This window comes from Diorhabda sublineata, chromosome X, assembly GCF_026230105.1.
Source record: "Diorhabda sublineata isolate icDioSubl1.1 chromosome X, icDioSubl1.1, whole genome shotgun sequence".
In the NCBI taxonomy this organism is placed as follows: Eukaryota; Metazoa; Arthropoda; class Insecta; order Coleoptera; family Chrysomelidae; genus Diorhabda; species Diorhabda sublineata.
In genome coordinates, this window is record NC_079485.1 from 2,591,718 (window position 1) to 2,616,991 (window position 25,274).

The 25,274-nt window shown below is 30.6% G+C and overlaps 3 protein-coding genes across 6 annotated transcripts in view; 1 reads left to right on the forward strand and 2 right to left on the reverse strand.

The window, feature by feature from the left end:
- Positions 1-511: 511 nt before the first annotated feature.
- LOC130451621 (ribosomal protein S6 kinase delta-1) lies at positions 512-11,487 on the reverse strand. Of its 3 annotated transcripts, XM_056790759.1 has the most exons (12): positions 11,189-11,487; positions 10,969-11,126; positions 10,467-10,578; positions 10,036-10,203; positions 9,589-9,907; positions 9,357-9,475; positions 8,153-8,287; positions 7,063-7,190; positions 5,724-6,290; positions 4,160-4,364; positions 2,659-2,754; positions 512-1,006 (listed from the first exon to the last, which is right to left on the reverse strand). In XM_056790759.1, the coding sequence occupies exons 1-12, from the start codon at positions 11,282-11,284 to the stop codon at positions 899-901; spliced, it is 2,211 nt and encodes a 736-aa protein (XP_056646737.1). In that variant the 5' UTR covers positions 11,285-11,487; the 3' UTR covers positions 512-898. The 3 variants fall into 3 exon arrangements, with proteins under 3 accessions (XP_056646737.1, XP_056646738.1, XP_056646740.1); XM_056790760.1 differs by lacking the exon at positions 2,659-2,754 and having other exon boundaries at positions 11,189-11,405; XM_056790762.1 differs by lacking the exons at positions 512-1,006; positions 2,659-2,754 and having other exon boundaries at positions 4,160-4,752; positions 11,189-11,388.
- A 68-nt stretch (positions 11,488-11,555) lies between these two features.
- LOC130451622 (uncharacterized) lies at positions 11,556-13,371 on the forward strand. 2 transcript variants are annotated; one of them, XM_056790764.1, is made up of 3 exons: positions 11,556-11,683; positions 12,346-12,847; positions 12,898-13,371. In XM_056790764.1, the coding sequence occupies exons 2-3, from the start codon at positions 12,387-12,389 to the stop codon at positions 13,268-13,270; spliced, it is 834 nt and encodes a 277-aa protein (XP_056646742.1). In that variant the 5' UTR covers positions 11,556-11,683; positions 12,346-12,386; the 3' UTR covers positions 13,271-13,371. The 2 variants fall into 2 exon arrangements, with proteins under 2 accessions (XP_056646742.1, XP_056646741.1); XM_056790763.1 differs by lacking the exon at positions 11,556-11,683 and having other exon boundaries at positions 12,238-12,847.
- A 1,788-nt stretch (positions 13,372-15,159) lies between these two features.
- LOC130451624 (zwei Ig domain protein zig-8-like) overlaps positions 15,160-25,274 on the reverse strand; it is a 491,142-nt gene continuing 481,027 nt past the window's right edge. Inside the window, exons 5-6 of the mRNA XM_056790766.1 lie at positions 17,805-17,931; positions 15,160-17,433 (exon numbers count right to left, since the gene is read on the reverse strand). Coding sequence (XP_056646744.1) covers positions 17,318-17,433; positions 17,805-17,931 — 243 coding nt within the window. The 3' untranslated portion in view covers positions 15,160-17,317. The remainder of the gene's footprint in view (positions 17,434-17,804; positions 17,932-25,274) is intronic.

Genomic DNA, 25,274 nt, shown 5'->3' on the forward strand with positions numbered 1-25,274 from the left:
GTTATTGTATTGTTAGCGTGTCTTTTTTCATTTTCATCATAGTGACCATGTTATTTGGTATTTACTGGAATGTGAAACCTTGGTGCTGCTTATCATATCTATTTTTATGGCTAGGTTGCATGATTGAACATTAAAAACTCCTATTGCTATGGTCGTATCTTTATTAGGGATCATATCTATGTCTTATCTTCCTGCTACTACTTTATCAAATTTCTTTTCATAATAGATTAAAGATTAATTTTACTCAGTATTATCAAACGGTACTTGAGATATATTTTATTCACCTGTTCGCCTTTTTAAAAAAATTTGTAATTTTTAAAATCTAATCAATTCAACACTGTTTACTATCACTATACCAACAATCACAATCACAATGTCCACGTTTTGATAACAAAGTTATCTTCTTCAGAGACCGGGAATTAGTTCATTTTCAATTTTTGATAGCAGTGGTATTAAACAGTATGAATACTACTAACTGTACAATTTGGGTATTTTCAAATTAAAGCCTTAATATGATTCAATTAGTATATTTCAAATAGTAAATCAAGAATTATAAAATTATGAATCAAATACATTCTGTATAACTAAAATTATGACGAAGTGTCATTCCGTATCACTTTAAAGAAAAATTAAGCAGTTATGGTATTTTTTTATTTAGTGGTAATAGCTAGAGTATTTTGTATCACTATAATTTCTATAAAAATTCGATTAGAAAGTGATAACATGTATTTAAATAACACAGATGTTATAGCTATTTACAAAATATATATAGCAATAACTTTATGCTGCCAAGCAAAACTTTATAAATACAATTAAAAAATAAACTCACATAGAATGTGACAAACAAAACATTAAATGCAACAAAAATTATCACATAGTAAGCAAAACAGTAATGAAATCAAATTAAGGAATTCCAGGATACTGATTTAAAAAAAGGATGCGACTTAATGTTCTCTGTACCATTGATGCCGCTACCTAATCTATCCTCTGGATCATAGGTAAGTAACTAAAAAGAAAAAAAAATCAATCAATAATTATTACACCATTATGTATTTTGTCTTTCTCGAGTGAAATATTTGTTGTGAAGAATAGTAATCAATAAAGCTATTTTTTTCCAGAGTTGCTGCTACCGTATAATTTTGATTGTTGCAATGGTTCCAATCATAAGTGTCGAAGCGTCCTCTTTTGCATTACAAGTTGAAGAAGCTGATATTTTTCACCTCATATATAGCAGCTTTCGACTTTTATGATCACTTTTTGCTCTTTTTTGTTCAGTTCAGTACGTCTACCAACCTTCATGCTAGAGATTTTTTCAAACAACTTCACTTTCTATGTATTTGTGGTATTTCCTTCCAATATTTGAGTTAAAATCCAATAAAATCATTTCTACCTCTCTAGTTAACTGCAATACTATGTAAATGTCTTCATAAAAAGGTCTATTTCTAACAGGATCATATATTTTTACTGAAGTATTAAGGTTATTCATGTATCTATTTTCAATAGCAGAGATTGATATAAAATTATAGTAACCCTCATAATATGAGGCTTTTTGAAAACAGACAATACCTGCAGAAGTATCAAGAAACCGCGGTTGTAACTTATTTCATAACAACGGGTAGTTTCAGCTAAATATTGTTCTTAGACGTCCCAGATGGAATTGGAGAGATTCCAGTAGCTTCGTGAATAGTAAACTGGAATTTTACTACAAAAAATTTTCTTATTAAGTTACAGAGCTGAAAGTTTTTACAGTTTTTCTAGATAGTCTCTCTGCTTGTCCAGCTAACCATTCGTGTAAGAAGTATTCTACCTCAGCATTGTGCCTCCTTCAGTGGACCAAATAAATAATAGTCACATAGGGACTATAAGGAGAGTGTTCCAGTGTATCCCACCCATTGCGGTCAACGTTTCTATCGTAAGCCGAGTTGTATGTGGTCTGGCGTTGTTTTGCAGCAATATCACACTACGAATTGGAATATCGTGTAGTTATGATCTGTAAACAAGTTTCACCGTGTTTTTAGGTGGTTACTATAATATTCCACAGTTCGTTGTTCAGTGAGAAAATCAACCGAAATCACTTCACTTCAACTGGCGCGCCTTCGTCTCTGTTCTTCCTCTCCACAGATGTGCATTTACTTTCCTGGAATTTAGTCGTGTACATAAGTTCGTCTGTGGTGATTATTATGTGCAATAAATTTTCTCTTTCTTCTTCATACCCAGTGATGGCTCAATTATGAGATAAATGATATAACAGAGACGAGTGGTACTCGTATACACCACGGTGTCAGCCCTTTTGGATTTAGTTTATTCAGGGATCAACTATTTCGTAGTAAAAAAGGCTGACATATTGCTGATTGTTTTTTCTCCAAAATTTGACCCTCTTTACCCCTATTTATCCACTGACGTGTCAGCCCTTTGGTTTTCTTTTTAGTTATACCAAGTATTATACCTTAATAAATTTTCAGGCATATTATCGATCGTTCATTTTTCCCGAAAAATTGACCCCTTTCACCCCGCGGAACTACCCCCTGTATCCGCTAGGGTATCAGCTTGCTTGTGAATGTAACTAACGACACCAAATGAATGTTGTACGACAGACCAATCATTGTGAAATTCCGGCTCTAGCTCTCTCACTATAAGCTTTGTGGAATAGTTACGAACCTGTTTTAAAATCGATCTTCCTTCCGGAGAAACATATCTTGGAATTCTTAGACAGGTACAACTACTTAAACCATTTAAATGTATTTCTGATAGAGGCTAAAACAGTTAATTATAATATAAATAAAAAATAATCTAAAATTATTCTATATTTTATAATATACAATTTTTAATTTCGATTGAGATATAATAATGTTGTAGGCATGTACGCCATTCAGATGTAATGCTGTGGACCAACTGAAATCAATTTTTTGAGACAAACATTGATTCGGAATGGTTACAACAAATCTCAAATTTCTAGGAGTATTCACAAATTTTCATCTCCAACTCCTCCATCCCGCTCCCCTGGTTTGAAAGATCAACTGAGGGTGTCTCTTCCTTACATCAAAGGTGTAACAGACAAAATTTGCAGATTCTTCAAACCTATCAGAAAAAGAAATTAGATCCGTCGAAACAAAATATTCAATGAACACCATGGAGTGTATGAAATCCCCTGCTCAGATTGCTCCTGTTCCTATATTGGCCAGACAAATCGACCCTTGCCCAACATCGTGTCTATACAATCGATTTCAGTAGAATCAATATCATCGCCCCTCTCCGCTCCTTTATGTCCTACATTATTTGAGAAGCTATAGAAATAGAGAAACGTCCAAACTGTCTGGACACAAGGTACGACAGCCAGAGATTACCGGCAATTTGGAAACACCTTCTTCATCCACTTCACTCCAATAACAATCTGGCCAACAACACTTAACACTTCCTCTAAAAACCCCGAGAAGCCGATCTCCAGCTCCTCAGTTAGAACAAGACCGGCAGTGAGTGTGTTAGTGTCAACAGTGTTTTTGATGGTAAGTATATTATTTTTATTATCTATTTTAATCATTTTATACTTTTGTGTTTCAGCTTTTCATTTCCTCGGTGGAATTCCAAGGAGTAGGCAGATTGAGGCCTTGGATCAACCAAAAAAATGGACGATTCCTTGCAGGGAGTAGGCGATTGAGACCACAGAATTGGATAACTTCTTACCAATTAACGAATAACCACCCTATCCCCACCCTTCTCTTGATAATGGCTCCAAAGTGGGAGCCGAAACGTCGGTTTCACCCCAAACCTAGTCATTTAGTCCTGTTTCCCATATTTCTTCAATTACTTATTTCTTAGAACTCTTGATATATTAATGCATCTAAATGTTCTTGATTTTAGATCACTTCTGTTTTAAAATTAGTTTTTTTTTGATAATTTTTAAAAGAAAGATAAATTTTGACGTTTCGACTTTTCTTAAAGTCTTTATCAAAATATCTTGATATCTATCATTAAATAATGAGTTTCTCTTTCAACAAATGATCCCAAACACATTTTTGGTATTACCATTATTACCATATTATTATAAAATGTTACCACCAACACATACAAAAAGTTTAGTAATTATTACAAAAAATAGTATTTGATACTATATCCAATGTTAGGGAACTGAATAAGCTTTAGAAAATTGTAATTGACTTACTTTGCCTACAAGCAGCTCATACAGTATCGCTCCAAAACTGAACCAATCAGCTGAATTAGTTACTTGATGGAAGCTGTATACTTCTGGTGCTAAGTTGTAGTTAATATTAGTTGAAAATAAGTCACGTAATTCTTTAATATTGCACATATAGGTTAATACCAAATTGTCATTGTCATCTATAAGTAAATTGTTCATTTGCAAATCTCTGGAAAAAAATATAAGATAAACTATACGCACAGGAAGTATGACAAAAACTATGTATAGCAATTCAATTATAAGTCTCTACACATTGATCTCAATACATATTATTGAACTGTTAGTAAATGGATGAAATTATAAATGACAAAAATTGAAAGTAACAACCATAAAAGGCAATAATCTTAGCTATACTTGACAAATTAGTTGCTTTTTAAGCTAACAGATTTGAGTAAATAAATGTTGCTGTATTGTAAAGATAAAATTTATAATTTTCAAAATGATAATATTGAACACATTGTTCACTAGTACTACATCAACACTCTCAGTTGTATTTCGCGTTTGGATAATCAAGTTCCCAACTTCAGGGATCATAAATTGGAATTGCCTTCAGATACCTGAAAGAAAATAATTTATAGTGTCTGAAGACGATAACTTACTAATAGAAACGTGCATGCCACTTTATATTGTGACTATTGGTGTAGTGATACTAATGAACAGAAAGAATATCATGAATGGTTCCAAAAATTCTAACTAAATCAAAATTATCACTTGAACTTGCAGATTATATTGTTTTTTCTATTTTAGTGACTTGTAGGATTATTTTGAATGGTGGATAAATAGTTAACGAGAATAAAATACATTGTAAAAAAGAAAGAATATGAATGGAAAATGTAACAATTGTTTCATAACACAGTATACCAAAATGACCCAAAAAAAGTTACATATTTTTTTACTCAATATTGTCTAGTTAGGTGTCACTTAACATTGACCAGGGTGTCTAGCGAATTTAAAAACTAAAATTCAAGGACATAATTTTCAAGTACTGAAAATGAGCCAGATTCCAATTCTATTTCTGCGAAGCCAAATTCATAAGTTTTTGAAAGCAATCCTCCAAACGTGATTTCAAGAGAAGGTAAACAAGAGTGATTGTAAAGAACTAGTTATTTTCTTACAAGAAGAATACTTAAGATCATTCATATAATGTTATTTAACCCTCGTTTGAGGGTTTTAACAAGTTTCATCATAAATGTTTATCAAAAGAAATATTGTGTTCGTATCTTTCACATCACAATGGATGGACGATTTCATATGATACTTAGTTTGAGGAAAGTGCATCAACAAATTTTTTCAAGTATATATGGATACTGTGGGGAACAACGAATAGAGAAGTCATAAGAATAAGGATGGCTTAATTTTTCAGAAAGCTAAATTTAAAAAAAAGTTTCTTCTCTAAAATCACATCCAAAATCCTGAGAAAATAAAATTTTCATAAATTGGCTACTGTTCAGTTTTTAAGACCAGAGTTAAAATTTCTCCTGAAATAACTTGATCAAATGGTTGATGTAATAAAGTAACTGTTAATTACCTGCATATAACTCCTAACGTGTGTAATTTATCCAAGGCAATTAACAACTGAGCAGTCCATTTTACAACTATGTAATCTGGCACAAGTATCCTATCTGTAAACGTTTCCATGTCAAAACTTGAAAACTGACTTCTTTGGCTACTAGCTGTACTTTGCTTCCTGCTACTACTAATAGTTTTATCAGTATCTTTATTTTTTCGTCTAGTATACTTTTGTTGGCGAAAAATTTGTTCTGTAAAAATCGTGTCATTAGATGTACTTGATTGTTCAATATCCAAATTTTGCTCAGAAACTGTTTTTTCAACAGGGCGACCTTCCATATCGATTTTCTCAAAACTATCATCACTACTACATCTATTTTTGTCATCTTTAAAATAATCTCTATTGGAACGTTTCTGACTAGAAGTTGCCATTCTGGAATTATTATAATCATTTATCAGCTCAGTAAAGCTTAGTTCTGATTCATTGTCCGATTCATCTTGAAATTGACAAGTTAGAATTTCATTAGTTTTTTTAAACATTGGGTCGTCGACTTGTCTCTTAAGATAATCTGACAGTTTCACACCACTATAAAAAATTATCAGGTTTGAGTTGTTTTATATAAAGTAATATTTATTTCATATGTAATCATTAAACTTTGTTCATTCAACTATAACAAATTGCATCTTCAATGTAATTATAGTGTTAGAGTTTATAGAAACAAAACCTGAGTCAGTCACACTTAATTTCTTAATGATGTATAAAGTTGTGAAAGATAGTTTAATATTTCCCCCTCGATTCAGATTATGCTTCGTGAAATATTCAACGCTGCATAATCAATCTCTACTAAGATGTGTAGCTGCTACTTCTAGATCTGTAAGATCAAAGGAGTGCCAAATCAGAGTTGAATTAACGTATCATTGAATGTGAGAGTGAGAAAATATCACATATATCAAAGAACAAAAATGGACCAACTATTGAACCAGATACTATTTAGGTGAGCTCTGATCCATGCAAACTCTTTGCATTATCATCTTCAAATAAGACTCAAAAACACATGATCTTTTATTAAATCCTAATATTGCAACTTTGCATAGAGAAGATATGATCTAACACATCAAATGCCTTAGAGTAATCTATGGAGACAAATATGAAAAGCTTTCTATTTATCCAGTACTTTTATCAGTGATATTTAACATTACAGTATCTGTGATATGTCCCTACGGAATCCTAACACATGCACCGGATTATTTTCACATAATAAACGCCTCCAGAATTCAGAAATTTGAATAAAAAAGTAACAGTATAAACAATTATTGTAAAAGTCTAATCTTGGGCGAGTGAAATAATGTTAACTTACCTACAATATTCTAATACTAAAAAAACAGCATTTTCACAATTATAATGACTGTCAAGTCTGACCATATAAGGCACATGCTTAGGCAATATTAAATTTTCTTCTAGGAACTGAGAGGTCTTCTGAATAATCTAAAATAAATAATAGTAGTTTTGAGAACTATATAATAGACTGTAATTATTATGAAATGATTGAAATCACCAATAATTTGAAAAAAAATGACTATACAACAAATTAATTATGCAGGGTTCTTTCCAGGACAAAATCAAGGTTTAATTTAGAAAAAAAAATCCTCATTTATGAGAGGCAGGATAAAAACAAAGTTTCAATTATATAAAATATTTGAATGTTTTTAAATATTTTCAGCATTTGATTAATAACAACAGTCGACAAAGTAAATGACATCAATTAAAACAATTCTGTTATCAAAACACAGGCCTAATTCAACCCACAAGATCGAGCAAACAACTATAAAATCAAACTGGAGCAGTAGCTGGCACTACTGATATTGATGGGATAAAAATTATGTGTTCAATGGCTTTTAAAAGTGTGACATGATCTTTCAAAAGCCAACTTTAACATTCTGTTTCTGAAGTCTCTGATATGTTGGTCTAATAAGTTTGAGAAATAAAGTAAGAACTTGCAGTAAATTATCCTATACAGACCAGATTTTCTGTGATTTTTGATAGTATTAATGCTTGTTTAATTCCAAATTCAATATTCAAATTGACGTTGATAGAAATATTGATTCTGGTTCATAAACCTTTTCACTTTCACTGTTGAAACTGACGTTTTTTAATTAGTGATTATGTCTTCCCTTCTTGCTTCCCATGTTAGTCAATCTAATAATCTCGTATGTAGTTGAAAATAGTACCAGAATATTTTAAAACACTCATGAATATTTGATAATATATCCAAAGACCAAATTATAGAGAAAAAAACATAACAACTTCCCATAGAGGTAGAAACATTTGGCATATTGTTCTTTTAGATATTAGGTAATAAAATGAATTCATCATATCATAATCATAATTCATCTAAGATAGACATACTATATAAATCATTAACCTTAAGACAGAATATTTATACTCACTTTAATATAAAATAATTTCTGTAATTCAGAATGCAGAACCAAAATTCCTGTATTATTTAGAATTTTAACCACTTTGTATTTGTAAAGATCAAATAACGGCCTTTTAATTGGATGTTCTTCTTCTTCAGGTTCAGTCTAAATATTAGATAAGAATCAGTACAAAATTTAAATCTTATCGCTCTTAAATGAAGTTATAATTGAATTAATTTTTTTACTGACAATTTATACAACACATTTTACTGTTGAAAAGTCCTGTATTGGTATTATACCTAAAATTTCTATATAAAACACCCAAAAAAAACATATAATTCTAAAAATGATATAAATATAAACTATATCAAGATTTAAACGGACTTTTTAATCATGAATTATATTACACCATTATATTCTATGTACTGCTTTCACTTGCATTGATTACTGCTTAAAATCATCAAAGGTATTCTTAAAATGACATTTTTTATTACATCTTGATCTGTCTGATTCCAGATAAAGGCAGTGTTCAATGAGATTAAGATTTGCAATTTTCTTTTCCAGGAAATAATTTTGTACCACATGCAGTTGTGCATTATCATTCATTATTACTAATTCCTACTCTACAAAGGATATAGCTATGGTATATAAATTGCAATTCTAAAGAATCTGTAATTATGTATTGAGAATCTGTAAGATAACTACTATGAATGTTCTCTAAACAAAACTAATGCCCAGACCATAATAAAGTGGTCATTACCCCAACAACAGAAGAGTGACTTGTTATTAAATAAAATATTGCCTCATTGATGGTTCCAGCTTGATATGGAGTAAGGTCAACCTTCTTTGCACTGTATTTTGACTAATGAGGTAATTGTATCTTAAGTAAATAATTGCTGCATTGCAGTGGTTGTACCAAAGCAACTGCATTCACAAAAATCTATTTCAATTATTCAGTTCCTCCCTATGACGACTTTATTCAAGTTTTCTTTGGTAATTACTGGTTACCCAAAATTGTGCCAATGAGTTGGACATAGAATATTTGTGGTACTACAACTGAAACTTGCATCAAGCCTGGCTCCACAAATGTTATGACAATGAAATATTTCCATTCTTACATGCACATAAGCCCATTTTTACAAAATTTAGGCGTTGCCGGTACCTACTTACAAAGCAAACTGAAATAACAGTTTTTTAACATGTAACATTATATTACATAAATTAGTAGACGTACCGTAAACTGAAGATCTTTTATTTCTGGAGACAAGTACATGTTGTATATTTTTTCAGCATGTATTTTGTATTTATCCACTTTGTACTTCACTAGTTGCCTTCTTTCATAATTGGTATCATCTAAAATAAAACAGGAGTGCACTATATTTCCAATTGAATTGTATAGTAAGCAAATGGAGAAAATTGTTTGTATTTAATTATTAAGTTGACAAAGAGATCCAATAAAAACTCACCAATTCCATATTTAACTAAAATATCAATTGCCGTATTATAAGCAATATGAGCCTCTTGATATTTTCTGTCTTCCTCCAGCTCAGAGGCTAAATTTATGTGTACAGAAGCATCAAGAATATATTGTACATTCTCATCCAAGTTCTTTATAAATGGAAGACCTTGTCCATCTAATAAGCTCATGTTATCAAATATATTTGTTATGTTAGATAAATCTGATTTATTTGATGATGTATGAGAGTTTATGGAGGTTGATGAATTGAATTTTTGTAGTTTTGGATGATGTAGATGTAATTTTGTGGATTCTGTCAATGTATCTATCTAAAATTATATATCATGTTAATTAACAATATATGATTTAAAAAAAATTCTTTCATCTATTTTTATAAACACCACAATAAACAATGGACAGGAGAAATTATTTTATTGTTTGCATGATATTTACCAACCTGAGAAGTGTAATTTAAGCTGTACACAGTGGATACAGAATCTGTATCACTGATAGTAATGTCATCTTCAGAAAGAGTGGTACTAACTTCAGGATCTTCTGGAAGTTTCAATTCTGCTCTTATAGAATTGATATTACTACTTAAATGTTCTACTGGAGTATAACTGGTCTACAATGTGAAACCATGAACATAAAGTTAAATGGCTAAGGTAAAGATAAATGAACTTATCTACTTTTGAGTATTTTCAAATTATATAAGATATACTTCTCAAAATATTCAAACATAGTAATGACTGGTATTTTATTCTACCTATTTTAAAAAATATATAGGAAAAATAAACTGCTGAAATATGAATTTCCAATGTTTCTATTACACACACATTCTGTATCAATAAGTGAAAGTATAGAATGAAAGATATTTCACATACCCACCTCAAGAAATTTTGCAAATTCTTTGCATGTGAACAATTGACTATTTGCTCCAATAAATTCCAGAAAATTCAAGATACTTTGTTTTCGTTCCTGAATAGTTTCATCATCAAACCTACAATAAATCATAAACAATTTATTGCCGAACATTCATTAATGATACAATATATAAGCTACTTTCAATAACAAATAAAGCAGTATATGAAAAAGTATTTAAGCATTATAAACAAATGTACTAGAACTCCCAGATCTTCAGTACAAAATATTCCACTAAAGCATATATAGTATGTAAACAAATTAAAGAATAAATCTCAAACTTCTACCACTTCCCTTCCATATCCAAATTCATTCAATACCCATATTGTTAGTGTCTCTAAGTTTGGCAAGTAATTTATTAATATAAATCAACTAGTATTCAAAGTTTATCAAAAAATTAATGTCCACTGCTCCACTTCTGCTGTATATAGTGCTTATCTTAGTTCAGTAAAGATGAGAATCAACTGACCTTTTTAAAACTGTTTTAGCAGGTAAGTTGGGAAAATCTTTGTTTGTTGTTAACTTCTTGTATAACCCTTTAAGTTCTCTATTCAATCTCCGAAAATCGTTGAATCTTTTCCATACAATTACTCGAGTAACAGCATCAGGACAGTTCTCTGGATATAACTAAAAAATTAAGTTGTATTTGTGTACTAGCCCATTTGCCTATAATAATGGGCAATAGCTACCATTGAAACTACTTTATATATTGTAAATCCATTCTTATGTTTTCGAACATCGGGAATATCAAAAATTCTGATCCACTTATCGTGTACGGATACCATTATCAATCTTCAAAGCTCATATAACTACTATTAAGTTATTCTTTATTATTATCTGTTTAAACAATATTTGAAATAGTCATAACACACCTCCTACCACAGCTGATTCTGACATTTAAATATTGGTAATACCAACTTCAAAATACAATGGAGTACTCTCTTAAACGTCATTTACTATTGGAAGAGGTAAAGAAAAATTTATCTATGGATGTATTCCTTCAGTCAGTTACAGTAATTACGTTCACAATCACGATCTTCCCCCTACCAATAAGTCAACAGCGTTATAATCGTAAGCCCAAGTGGAATAGATTGCGAGGCGCTTTGAGTCGTGAGATAAATATTAAGAAATCGCAAAATAAAAAAAAAAATAAGCCAAAGCTTCAAGAGGTTATCTTATGATTTGTAAGTTATTAGTATAGTGCTTAAATCATTTACATTAAAGTAAAATCAAAACATCTTTTGAGGCAATTGTAAAAAATTTGATGCGTCACAAGAATGCTTCAACAGTACTTATAATATCCCTTGCTGCATGAAATAATGAGATAGATTCTACTGGTTGCAATGTGCGTTGCATGAATTTTGAAAATTCCGCTATAGATTTCAATGCTCACTCCGCCCCACCTTTTGACAAGAATCGTTGTGACGTTGTTCATGACGACATGAGTGACGTCCTCGCCGTGACTACAACGATCGTAGTCCCTATGTCAAACGCCCAAAAGAATATTTCAGGCGCCGTTAATGCTTAGTGGAATGCATCGTATATGATCCGAATATGATTCTTTCTACCCTGTGGTTTTTTAAACTTTAAAAATTATTTATTCCCCTCATAAGTTTTGCTGACAATCCAATGAATAGTCCAAATATGTATGGAATAAAAACAATTGGGGCTCAACCACTGCCTTTTGGAAGGGCAAAATTAGATATGCGCATGTCTGGGTGATTACGCACAATTTCTAATCGTGGTGTGAAGAAACCTTAAGATATGGCATACTTGATTTTTTTGTTGATTACTAATTTAATTCATAGATTAATAAAAACAAAGTCTCAATATTTTGAATTTTTAGTTTATCAAGAACGTTTTAGTAATTTATTTTATTATTGAAATATGAAAACGAATCGAGACGATGGTAATATATTCAAGATCGATGCAAATACTTCTGATATAATTCTTACTCCATTCTCATGCGCTTCCATAATAAATGAGATTATAAAAGGTCTTCTTTACCAAAAATGCCAGATACCTTATTCTTATAGTCGGATGAAAATTATGGTGACGAAAAAACGACAAAAGACTTCCGAAACGCCTATAGATGCTGGACTCAAGTTAAGAGCAGAATGCCACTTTCTAGTTGTTTCTAAAGTTTTGGATACTGTAGAATCAGCAATGACTAGCATCACTGATGAATTTATTTACCATAAAAATAAGGTGAAAAGTGTTGTATTTGTGCTTGGTACCACACCATTTACCGTTAGAGAAGTGATTACTATCAATGTATCATGCCTTCTTGGACACATTGAAGATAATCATGCAGCAGAATTGAATAAATATCAACAAAAAATTTTAAGGTAATGAAAATCGTTGCTGTTATTGTGAACTTCAATTTTTAACTTTTTAGGAGTATTTTTTTAAGGCAAGAATGGCTTGATAAGATTGAAGCAAATATCCCTTCTACAAACGTGCATATATACATCAAGAAGATGAATGATTGCTCTCCATTAAAATCTTCAGGTTTTGAACCTTCTGTAGCTCCCAGCTTTTCTAATAACACTAAACAGGTTCAAATATTTTTGAAATCAGATATGCGAAATGATCGAAATTGTTGTGAAAGTTTTAAGGTGTTTGAAGATCTTGGTGAAAGTATGGGAGAAGAATGTGAGGACTCTTCTAAAGATGAAATAGAAAACCTTACTTGGTACAAGTATAAAGATTCAGTAAAAGGATTCAAAGATTGTTTTGTCAATAAGAAACCTTTAAATGAACTATGGTAATATATTTCAATAATATAAATAATTTTGGAATTGAAAATAATTGTGGATATCAATACTTACTGTATTGTTTAATTAATTTTAATAATAATTAACTTACTTTATTTGTTTAGTTTTATGGATGCACTGAAATTTATATTGATTATATATATATATATATATATATATATATATATATATATATATATATATATATATATATATATATATATAATTTTCAAATTTATTGATGAAATTGATTCAAATTATAAATGAAATCATGTAAGTAATAGATTATGGCAATTCAATTATTTTAAATAAAATATTAGAAAATTTTGTACCTTGGTTAAAATGTGTATTTTTATGTATGTAGAGTGGCCCAGAATTTATAAATTGATTTCTAAGAGCTTATAGTTTTTATAACAAATGAGTATTTTTTTATTCACCATTTTCTAAACGAATAATAAGGAAAATAAAACCTTATGAAGCGAACAGTTCTGATTACAGAGTTTGTATTTTGTGAGTGATAAAATACTAGGATATACCCCTCTCCAATCTCCCATTACCAATTGTGCTTGAAATGGAAGCCCCCATAGCACAACCATCAATTTGTTTGCATCTTTTATTTTCATATTGGAAATATGTTGTTCTGAGTGTGAGTTCTATAGCTTTTATAAATTTCTTTTGAGGTATTTCTGTGTATTCTTTAATTTTATCCCATTTTCTTATTATATTTTTCACAATGGTAATAGGAATATTTGGATATAACGAAATAAATACATATTCATTAGGAATATTTATACTTTTAATTTTTTTTTTGAAATTCCATGTGATTTTGATATAGTATTTGTTTTGATATAAAATTTTTTTTCAAAATATTTTAATATTTTTCAAGTAATTATGTAATGGGGTGAGAGGAGTTTGAATACTTGAAACAATGTCAGGTTTGTGCAGTTTTGGTAAACCATATATTTAAGGGTTGTTCTTCTCAAGATCCAATTAGATTATTATTTTGTTTTTGATTAGAATTCATGGGGTCTTGTTCAATTTTTTTGTAAGTTTTCTTATCGTTTAATAATTATTATAATCTTCTGATTTCATAAAAAGGTTTTATTAGATTTATCTGCTTTCAAAATTTTGAGAGTTCTATTTGTATTGATGAATTTTTTTTTGTAGTTATATTTTGAGGTTTGATATTGCTTTGTTGTTGTTTGTTTTTCAATTTATTTTTGAAATAGTGATAATATTACAAGTATCAGATCCTATTTTATTTTGAATTTCGTTCTTTAGATGATTGGTGTTGCATTCAATATTACATAAGATAGTTGTTACAGATAATTCTTTGTCACTAGAAATATTTTGTGCAAAATTAGGACCCATAGATAAAACTTCTTTCACTTCATCTGGTATGACAGTATCAGTTAAAATTTCGATCCATTGTGATTTTATTTCATTTGCATTTTTAGGAATAAGTTGTTGTTTTAATATTGCATTATCAATTTTCTTAATATTTCTTTCTTTGCATTTATTAAAAAGTAATATAGTTCTTTCTCGACATTATTCCTCAAATTTTTGGAAAATGTAATTACTTTATTGTAACTGTTATGTTTTTTAAATCATTTTCTAATTTTCTTATTAAAGTAGTTAATTCGGTAATAGATAGTTGTATGACTAGATAAAACTTGATTTTAATATTCATGCTGCAGGCGACTATTCGTAAATTTTATATGGGATAATTTTAAATATAGAAATGTAGGTATCAACTTATTTTTTCTGCATCTGAGTAGAAAAACTCTTCGGTTTTTTAGTTTTACAATTTTTTGGAGGATATTTTCGAAATTTCTTAGATTCTGTTTGGCTTCAGTTCCATATGTATATAAATATATATATTATTGGAGAAAATAAACAACACGAAACATTAAATATTTATTTATACAAAAAGTTGAGTCTATAAATCATATCTACATTATGATGATTATCAACCGGAATAATAATTTTATTACAGAAAAATAACCTAATTCAGTGAATGAAAATAACAAAATTTTACTTTGTAAATATTCTTATACTGTCTTGTTAGGAAAAATCAATTGTGATTATTTGCAGGCAGTTTATAAACAAATTATACTATACAAGAAATTATTATTTTCCTGATCATATCTATTATCATGTTGGATAAATAAAAAAAATGACAGTCCATAGCTAATAAAACATATTTATTCTCCAATTATATAACCACTGTTATTAGCATATATTTGAAAGAAATTCTAACTTTATTTCAATTTTATAACCATGAGAACATATTGAAACAGTATTAGAAACATGGCAAAGACATTAATGTGTAAAACATTTTCAATGAAATAATATAGTATAATGTCTTAGAACAGCTGAACTAATAAAAAATGAGTTAATGATGAGAATTAATGCAAGTTATATGATTGATAATTGAATTACTGCCACACTCGAACATTTACTAATGAATTTCTGTAACTTTTTTTGGAAATATATATATTACATTTCCAATGCAGAGAAAATTTCTCACTAATGATCAGGAACATTAGTTTTATTAGGTAATCATAACAGACTAGGGCCATTTTTGAGAAACATCTAAAGATAATTAACATTTTTAACATTATTGTTCCAATTTTTCAATCTTACATAGTTTTTAATAAGCATACACTATATAAAAAAATAATAGTACATAATTTTTCAATAACTGTAATATCAGGAGGTTACACTCATATTTTTCATAAAATCGTCACAAATATACATGTTTTCAGCTTTTTTTATACGAGTAACTAAATATGTTCAGGGCAAAGCCAATAACTAAACCTTAAACATATGTATCCAAAGTCAATTAGCTTAAATTTGTCCCATCCACATTCATGGAAGGTAAACCAGATTTTAACAATAATAATGGAGAATTGAAAACTATAGAGAATATATACAAAAAAAATAAATAATCAACAAAGTATTGTATACTGACAAAACACTAAAACCTAGATAGAAGTAGAAGATATTGAAACCAAGATAAAAACTTTTGTAGAAGCTCAGAAAAGCGAGGTAGTTGTTAAGTATAGAGCAAAAACAATAGGGTATGGACAATAGGAAAAGGGGGACCCTAAAGAAATTGTTTGCATAGTTCCAAAAGATCGAAGGAGTGTGGTTTTCAATGACTGACTGGTAAACAGTAGCAATCGAAAGTAGAGAAGGCGAGAGTATCTACTACACATGTATTTTATGGTTCCAATTATAAAATTAACATTAAATAAGATTAAAATAACAAATATTATCTACCTAAGCAAGAATGTTTACTGTTTGGTGGTTAGATTACAGTATGAATATCATCTGCATTCTGTAGAATGTGATCTCAAGTGAATTTGGATTTCATTTAAGTAGCAGGAACCTACATAAAAGGTAATAGAGTCTGCCTGGTTCACTTTTTATTTAGGGCTTGTGATTCTTTTTTATAACAATATTTGCATTTAAGCTCTGTAATATTTTGAATGTATTCAGTACTTTTTGTCTTTTGGAAATTAAATGTACAAGCTCTATTATACTGAGATATGTAAATTTACAAGATCTGTTAACCTCTCTAGAGACTCGATCTTCCAACAAATCCATTCGTAGCTAATTTATATATAGCCTCCAAGGAATCAGATGTCTTCAGAGTCGGTTTTCGAAGATGGAGCCAAAAGGTATTCAACTATCTATTCTATAGCAGTACAAATTTTAAATAAATTGTTAAATTTATAAAAAAAATATCAAATTTTTGTTGTGCACCTATTATTATCCCTATAATAATAAGATAAATTCAAATATGGGCCCCTGTCTGCGAATCATCAACATATAGAACTGATTTTAATGTGTAATCATCAATTTATAACTCAAAGATATGTTAACATTCGGTACAAGATTGGAAAAGTTCATTTGGTTGGTACTTTTGCTAAGATAGAGACATATTTGGGAATATTAATAGAAGATAATTATATGTGGGTTTGTGATGAAGATTAGAGGATTTTTTTTTTTGGAAATGAGGGTTGACAAATGATAGAATCGTATTTACAAGGAATTTCATCTGATTTGTTTCATTACAATGACAAATAAACTATTTACAATCGTGCCTTGAATAGAGAGAGACAGAGAGGCGGTGTTCTTGTTGCCGTGTTGCATAGCTGCTGGATGTTCACCTGAAAAAAAAATATTATCTTTTAAACATCAACATGACTATTATTAACTTCGAGCACAACATACATTTGAATATATCCACAAAGGCAATTCAATCAGTATTCTACTACCGATAATAAAATCATATTAAAAATTATTCTCAATTTGTAATGTTATCCAGCAGTCATTTTTGGTACCCTTCCATTAAATATGTATCATGAACATATTTTAGTTTCACAACTTTCACTTTTTTCCCCTCATACATATACAGAATAACTGGTCTATGAGGAATGACACTACAAAATGTTTAAACTTTTCAGATGTTATACATTTTTTTAATTTCCACTTTGAGAAGAATTTTTATATATTCAGCAATGGTCTGCAATATACTTACCATTAATAACGTGCACGTTAACACTAGTCGATCCTGCAATTGTGGGTACACAAGAATAATTTCCAGAATCTGAAATGTGAGCATTAGAAATATGCAGCTTAGATGAAAGACCATCCGACCACTGATTCTAAAAACAAAAAATTCAATAAGTTCATTGTATTTATGTAATGTGAACATGCGTATATTAAGTTTTAATAATCATAAATATAAAATACTAAGTATTTTGGGGATCCATTTCCAGTTTTTTCATTCCACTTTAGACAATGACTCCTCTCCTCAAAAATTAAATGAGAAAAATATCTATCAACAAGCTTTGAAATATACTAAGCTTGAGATTCTAAACACATTACAATATTATCATTCTGTCGAGAATAGAATAAAGATATCTCGTGAATTATGTTATTGGACTTCTAAATTAAACTTTAAAATGTCACTAGTAGACGGGACTAAAAGACACTAATAAAATTCATAATTGGGAGTCCGGTTCTGGAAGTATAAGTGATTCACACTGTTCTTTCAGCTCCGTATTATTGAAGTCAAAAGTTACTACCGAAACAAAAGTTATTGTTGAAATCTGTACCATTAGACAGTAAAGAGTAAAAGACGAGACAATCCAAACCCAAAAGTAATAAGTGGAAAATTTGCTTACATCAATTACCAATTGTAAAATTCATTAATTAAATCAATCTGATACTGATAGGAGGTCAAGATAAAAATCGGTTCAAGTAAGCGATCTTATCGCCAAAATAAATGTAGACAGGACCGCTTTCAGGACAACTTACCTACATTTTGTCTTAATCCATAACAATGTTTACCTTAAACCAGGGGGTTTCCGACTACAGAAACCCCCAAAACTCTGACCAATCGCAGCATCCACAGACAGCTAATCTCAATCAGAATATGTTGAAGAAGCAATACTCAGCAGTATTAAACCAACCAGCCACAACAACTTTTCCAGAAAAAAACCAATCCATAATATTCAATGCTATTAATGAAACAAAAATTCCCGAATATATTCTAGCTATTGGCTCAGTTATCGGCCCCAAAAATGTCATCTTCTGCTCAAAAATATCCAACAACAGAGTGTGCGTGTACCTATCAAGAAATTGACGATCTGTTTCTGAGTGAACATGGGCATATTATTGTCAATAATGAAAGGAGCATATAGAACGAGCCCAGTTAAAAGCCTGCACAGCGAATCCGGTGAATTGACAAGACAATACCTCAACCTGTCTTACGCTGTGAACATTCTATCGAACGAAAATAATCCTGTATATCAAAACGTTACGCTCATCGATTCCAAACCATAAATCAGAACAAACCTCGAACTACGGCACCTTTCTATGAACGAATTAATAGGTACAAACATGAACTAAAAATTACCTTTCCACAAGTGTACCCTATAAATAAGTCCAATATACTACCTTGGTTTTAGCAAAGTTGAAACTCCTCAAATCATACTCAATAACTTTATGCAAATATTATCCGAACACTAAGACTACACAAATCTACACGGATGCATCTAAATCGGAAGACCCAGTATCGGCAGCAATTGTAACACCCATATCAAATACTGGCTTCAATCTACCAGAACAGTATATACAGGAGAGACACACGCCATTCTTCAAGCGGTTTTGTACAGTGAAATGCAAGGTCTAACTAAAACCTTGATTATTAGTGACTCTTTGAGCGCAATCAACAGTCTACGATCGGTTTATTTAGATAATCCACTCAGTATAATTCTAAAAGAAAAAATACGCAGACTAACACACTAACACAGGAAGACCGATTGCTAAAACTATTGTGGGTACCTGCATACATCGGAATACCGGGTAATGAAAGCTGACAAGCTGACAAAATAGATCGAGAGGCCCTCAGTAATAAAAATTTAGAAGAGGAAAGTTCAACGACACATGGAGACTTGAAAACTCACGTAAAGAAAGCAGTCCATGAAAATTGGCAAAGTGTTTGGCGACGGAGCAGATCCAAATTAGCAGAGGTTAAGATGTCAGTCACTCCTTGGAAAAACAACCCGAAACAACGGAGAGACAAGGTGATCCTGTCACGTTTGCGAATAGGACATACCAAGTATACCCATGAACACTTTTGACAGGACAGGAAAAAAATGTATGTGATATGAGCCGAGTTGAAGTGTCTGCAAAACATGTGCTAGTGGAGTGACCTAAGTTCGCAGAAAAAAGACGGGAACATGGTCTATGTCAGTCTTTGGAGCGAATGATGGGGAACAACTGTGTCATTAAAAGTATTATTGAGATTGATATAGCAAGAAATGAAATGATGCAAAAAAAATCATAATTAACCAAAAGATGGTGTTGTTAGTTTCAAAGTTATATTTATTAAGAATTGTATGTATAAGAATAACGGTGGGAAAAATTTGATATATCTTAATAAATTTTAATTATACTCAATATCGGAATTTTCAACTAATTATTAGAAAGTAATATGACTAACCTTCTTCTACATTTCTGTACCTATATGTTCAAAATTACATTTTCAGCTATGCCGTCATCAACACCTATCCTTTTATTATTAATTATTAAACAAAATATGTAGATTACCGAATAATTATTTATTGATGATGTCAAATATCAGATAACCATCAAGTGTAATTAGCAAGACACATTTTGTGAAATCTATTAGAAATATACGTAATCCATTTTGTTGTCAACAGTAACATTAAATAAAATTGAATTTTTGTTTGATATATTATAAATACGAGGTTTATCAATCTTTGCTTAAATTCGATATTTCACCTTTCTATTATTACGTACAGCCCCTTGACTCAAATACATTCTAGTGGAAGTAAATAGAAGTTCTATTCATAGCTGTTGTAGTATAATGCATTATGGTGATGTCACTTCTCCATTTCGAAATATTTACAGTTGAATTCTTGTTGAAGGCGAATACATTTCTTATAGATTGATCGTTTTAAAGGCACATTTATGTTGAAACAACTTTTGTGTGAATAATATCGTTGTAAATACTTGATACTTCATTCTTCATTATTATAAATGTATATTAAGTCACAGTGGATACGAAAATTTTAGTTAGAACGTGTGTTATGAGCAACGTTCGAAACCACCGGTGAGAAGCTAAATGATGAAGGCAGGATGGCCGTTATTTGAGTTAGAGAGGGCAAGTGGCACCGTCTACTGGATATTGTGTAATGAGCTACGGTATGGTGGAGCATTATTCTTAAGAGCATACTTTAATTCAGTATGAAATTGCATTGGAAAACGGCGATTTTGATGTAAGCCCGCTTCTCATCATTGTTTACTTCTATCTCGTACTACATTCACATATTGACTGATTTCAAAGCCCTCACCGAACTACAGTATCTAACACAGAGCAATCTGTTATGCATATACGTTTATGATACGGTTTCATATTTACAAAAAATAAAATAGTTGCATGATTTATCTCCCAACCCTTGTATTATTTATTAACCTGATTTTTGTCTATAAATGAATAAAAAATAATTTTAGTATCATTTTCTAATAGTTATTCGTTGATTTACCTCGATTAAATAAATAAAAAATCAGAATTTTGTATACTTTTCATTGATATTCCCCATGTCTCATAATGTTAGTAAATCAAGTTTCAGTTTAAACTATATAGAAAAAAGAAGTTTCGGTAGTACATATACATGCATTTATTCGCTTATAATATGTATTTATCTTTAGTAATCCAATTATACTCTCTCATTACATTTTAGCTTTTTAGACAGAGCTAGCAGACTCGAAGTACGGTAAAATAATATATATCATACTAAGGCTTGCAAACCTAGGTATATCTGTCATAATATACTAATGATATATACCCTAAGATGTTAAGAAAATTCACAAAAAAGACATAAACAACGGTAAATACACGAAATTGAGAATGATATGAATAAACAATTTGATCAGAACCGAGACTAACATCATTATGGCAGACACGTAAATTACACAGAAATAAAAATTGGAAAAAAGTCTTTTGTAGTGACATCACTATCCGAGTTAACAATGAATCATATTACAAATGAGAATACATAGCCGAATGCCTAGAATACTTTGGAAAACATTTATAGCTAATGAAGAACTGTTAAGAAGAATGAGGGAATTTCTATCCGTTGTTGAACGTAGAAAAATTGAAGATCAAAAAAAAGTTGCTGAGTTTGAATATATAATTGGTTTGGTAAATCAAAATCGGGAGAATCCTTACACATGGCAAAGGATCGTAAAGTATTCGCTATGGTGATCCCGACAACAAACAGATGATACTAACAAGCCACACGAAGAGAAAAGTTGTTTCAAAGTAGAGTTACAAATGTAAATAAATGTTCCCGTGAAGCGCGGATGCGGATCGATTCAACAGTTTTTTTCTCGACGCAATTCCATCTATCATGAAAATTCACATTCGTAACCGTTTGTTTCACCGGAGAAGAAATTGAAGACATTTATTTTTGCATGAGGGAGTTTTTATGTATAAAAAACATACAATATAATATATTTTGGTGTGTTGGTTTTGTGTACTGAAAACTGAGATGTCATTGTTACAACTATAAAACATTATAAATCATCGGTTGTTGCCGTATCAAACTTTACTTTTGAGGAAATCCTTGTTACTTCTATGTTATATCAAATTCATCATACTGATTAAAAATGTTGAATATTAATACACGGGCGTTTGTGCAACACTCTGTTTCGGGTTTGAGAGTCTCTCTCTCATAATAGGAGTGAATTTCAGTGAACTTTGAGCAATAAACATCAACCATTCAAAACTATTCTAGTAATTCAAGAAATAGAACACTAACACAAGAGCAGACAGTTACAATTATTAGGAAGGTTGCCATTTTGGGAAATCGATATATTTTACCTTTGCAATATTTGCAAATGAATACAGGGGAGTAATCCTGTCGTCAATTAAGAAGTTTCTCGATCCAAGTTATTTGCTTACAAGAATCTCTACCATCGTTAACGTTGAGTATCTCTTAGAAACAAAATTAACGTTACGATCAATCCTACGGAGAATTCAACATGAAAAGTACTTCAATAGTGTTGAATTTGCTATAGTCTAGTTAATCAGACTAATAGTTAAACCAATAATCTTGCTGCATGAGCAAATACATTCTTAGAAAAGGTAGATGAGGGGAAATTGGCTGAAAAATATTAACACTGTAGATGCGTTCAATGCTTCACTCACGTTTTTACCCGTTCTTTATTATTTCCTTAAAAAAGTCCAATTTACGTCTTTATTTATAAGAGACATAGTTCTATTTTATTAAGTTTTTATGTTGCTTTCCTTTGTACAACGTTTTATAAATAAATACAGACTTAGGAGTCTCCAACTTTTTATTATACCGTCTCTAAATTGACGTCTTTGTAACTGTATTTACGTTAGCTCTAACAAATATTTGTCTGTTACTACTTGTTTTAAAACGGAAGCTATTTCCTCCTATTTACGTGTTAAGTGACCGCGAATAACAAACAACGGCAAGTATTTCTTCTCAAAAAGTTAATGCAACGGTTTCAATGTTACATTTCTCAATTTGTTTTGTACTGGATAATTTATTTTCGTTCTATACTTACACCTACTTTTTGCGAATATGCTCTCGCATGGTGTACGTTCGAATCCATCGATTTTGCCTTTGTCATAACTATAATTCATATTAAAGAGAACACATTTTGCTGTATCAAATACCTACTCAAAAAGAGTATTAATGAGTCTAATCAGAGTTATTTGACATATGCTGAGTTATGATAAATGGTATTTGGACAGTTTTTAATGAAATAATACTCATTTAATAGTAAAGTAATGCACGTTGATTTGAATAAAATCAGAGCTCATTTTTTGTCCTTTTAGTTCACAAATCCCATCACCTGCTATGTATGTTATTTATGAAAAATAATGTAGTCAACATGATGTCCACAATTTCGACGGCATTAATTTCTTTTTTGCATTTTTCATATTATGGTTTGTTTCACGGTTCTATTCAAATAGAAACGAGCTCATCAATAAAATTGTATTTTAATTCGATCCCAAAATCACTTGCATTATCTAAGCGAACAGCGAAATTGGTTGCTGGGCTTCTGACTACTGCTTATCTTACCCTTTCAACATTTTCTTTGTTACACTGTGCCTCGAGCCAGGATTTTTCTTATCCAGTATGTTTTCAGTCGATCTAAAGTTTTTCACTCATCTGAGGATTATCTTACCGATTGGATTACATGTTTATCGACATTATATCAAAATAGTCACTGCGTAATTTTAATTATAATTCATCACTTCTCATAAATCTGTCATAAATCGATTTTACGAGTCCCATTGCTTTATAGTGATAGTAATTGAAATGACATCTTGTGTAGACCAGAACTATCTCCACCACGACTACTTCCCTCCACCTCACTATGTAGTTCAAAACTGTCCATCTTCCTTGGGTCCTATATTAGTATATAAAAATATAAATCCAAATGTCTTAATTTAGCTCGGTTTTCCAAAATAGCAACTATTTGTGAAAACTATCAGTTTAAACTTTTTTTAAAATACAATTCAAATTGAGTTTTATACGTAACGATCTACTAGGTATACGAATTCGCTTTTACTTGTTACTTCCATTTTCGTGTGTTTATTTTGATTACACTTTTACTTTATAAAGCATGCAAGCGCCCAATTGCAAATTTCTACCATTTTCACTTATTTTCTCAGAATTATCAAGCTCTGCTTTCATATCAACAAAATATTCAATTTCAAAACCTGAAATTTCCATCCAACTATGATTAGGTCCCATTCGCCCAAAGGCATGACCAAGCATCTTTAATATCGAATATGAGCTGAACATTTTCATTGCAGGTTTACCGGAGTTCCAGGAATGTATAAATATTGGAATAGCGTTGTTTTTGGCATCAGCAGCTGCACAATCATTATTTATGAAATTCAGGCAATTTCCATTTTACCTTTTTAACTGATATTTCTCGTGCATTGCGAATCGATAACTTTTTTACCAAAATATCTAGAACAGGAACGCCAATTATGTAATTTAATCAGCACATTCTATAGATTGAATTCAAAAGTAATATCATAATTCCCCACTTCAGAAAAATGTCGGTATCAATCGGAAGGTTTAAAAACGATAATTAAAAAAATATTTTAAGCGTATTCCGAAATATTTGACGCCATATTGTTATGGTCAGTTTTTGTATACGTGGTGTTTTCGTTTGGTGCTAATTATTGTGATTTTTCGAAATTACTTTGCCGTCAGTTTCACAACAAACAAGCAATGTTGTGTTTCTAGAATCACACGACTTACTGAACGCATTGTTTACTTTTACCACTTCTCCAACAAAACACAATTGTGTTTCTACAACCAAGTTTCCGTTTTCAAACCCGCACTTGGTGATCTGGTCGAAACGCGTCAGACCGTGTGTTGTAGTACTACTTCATTCTTTTGATACGCACTGGCCAACATAT

What these genes read in the sequence shown, in the direction of transcription:
- LOC130451621 (XM_056790759.1), bottom strand. Translation starts at nt 11,284, where the DNA reads ATGGTATCCGTACACGATAAGTGGATCAGAATTTTTGATATTCCCGAT. An exon ending in AATTTGCAAAATTTCTTGAG is followed by an intron (nt 10,204 to 10,466) that starts GTGGGTATGTGA and finishes TTCACATTGTAG; the next exon opens with ACCAGTTATACTCCAGTAGA. An exon ending in GCTTAAATTACACTTCTCAG is followed by an intron (nt 9,908 to 10,035) that starts GTTGGTAAATAT and finishes ATATAATTTTAG; the next exon opens with ATAGATACATTGACAGAATC.
- LOC130451622 (XM_056790764.1), top strand. Translation starts at nt 12,387, where the DNA reads ATGAAAACGAATCGAGACGATGGTAATATATTCAAGATCGATGCAAAT. An exon ending in TATCAACAAAAAATTTTAAG is followed by an intron (nt 12,848 to 12,897) that starts GTAATGAAAATC and finishes TTAACTTTTTAG; the next exon opens with GAGTATTTTTTTAAGGCAAG.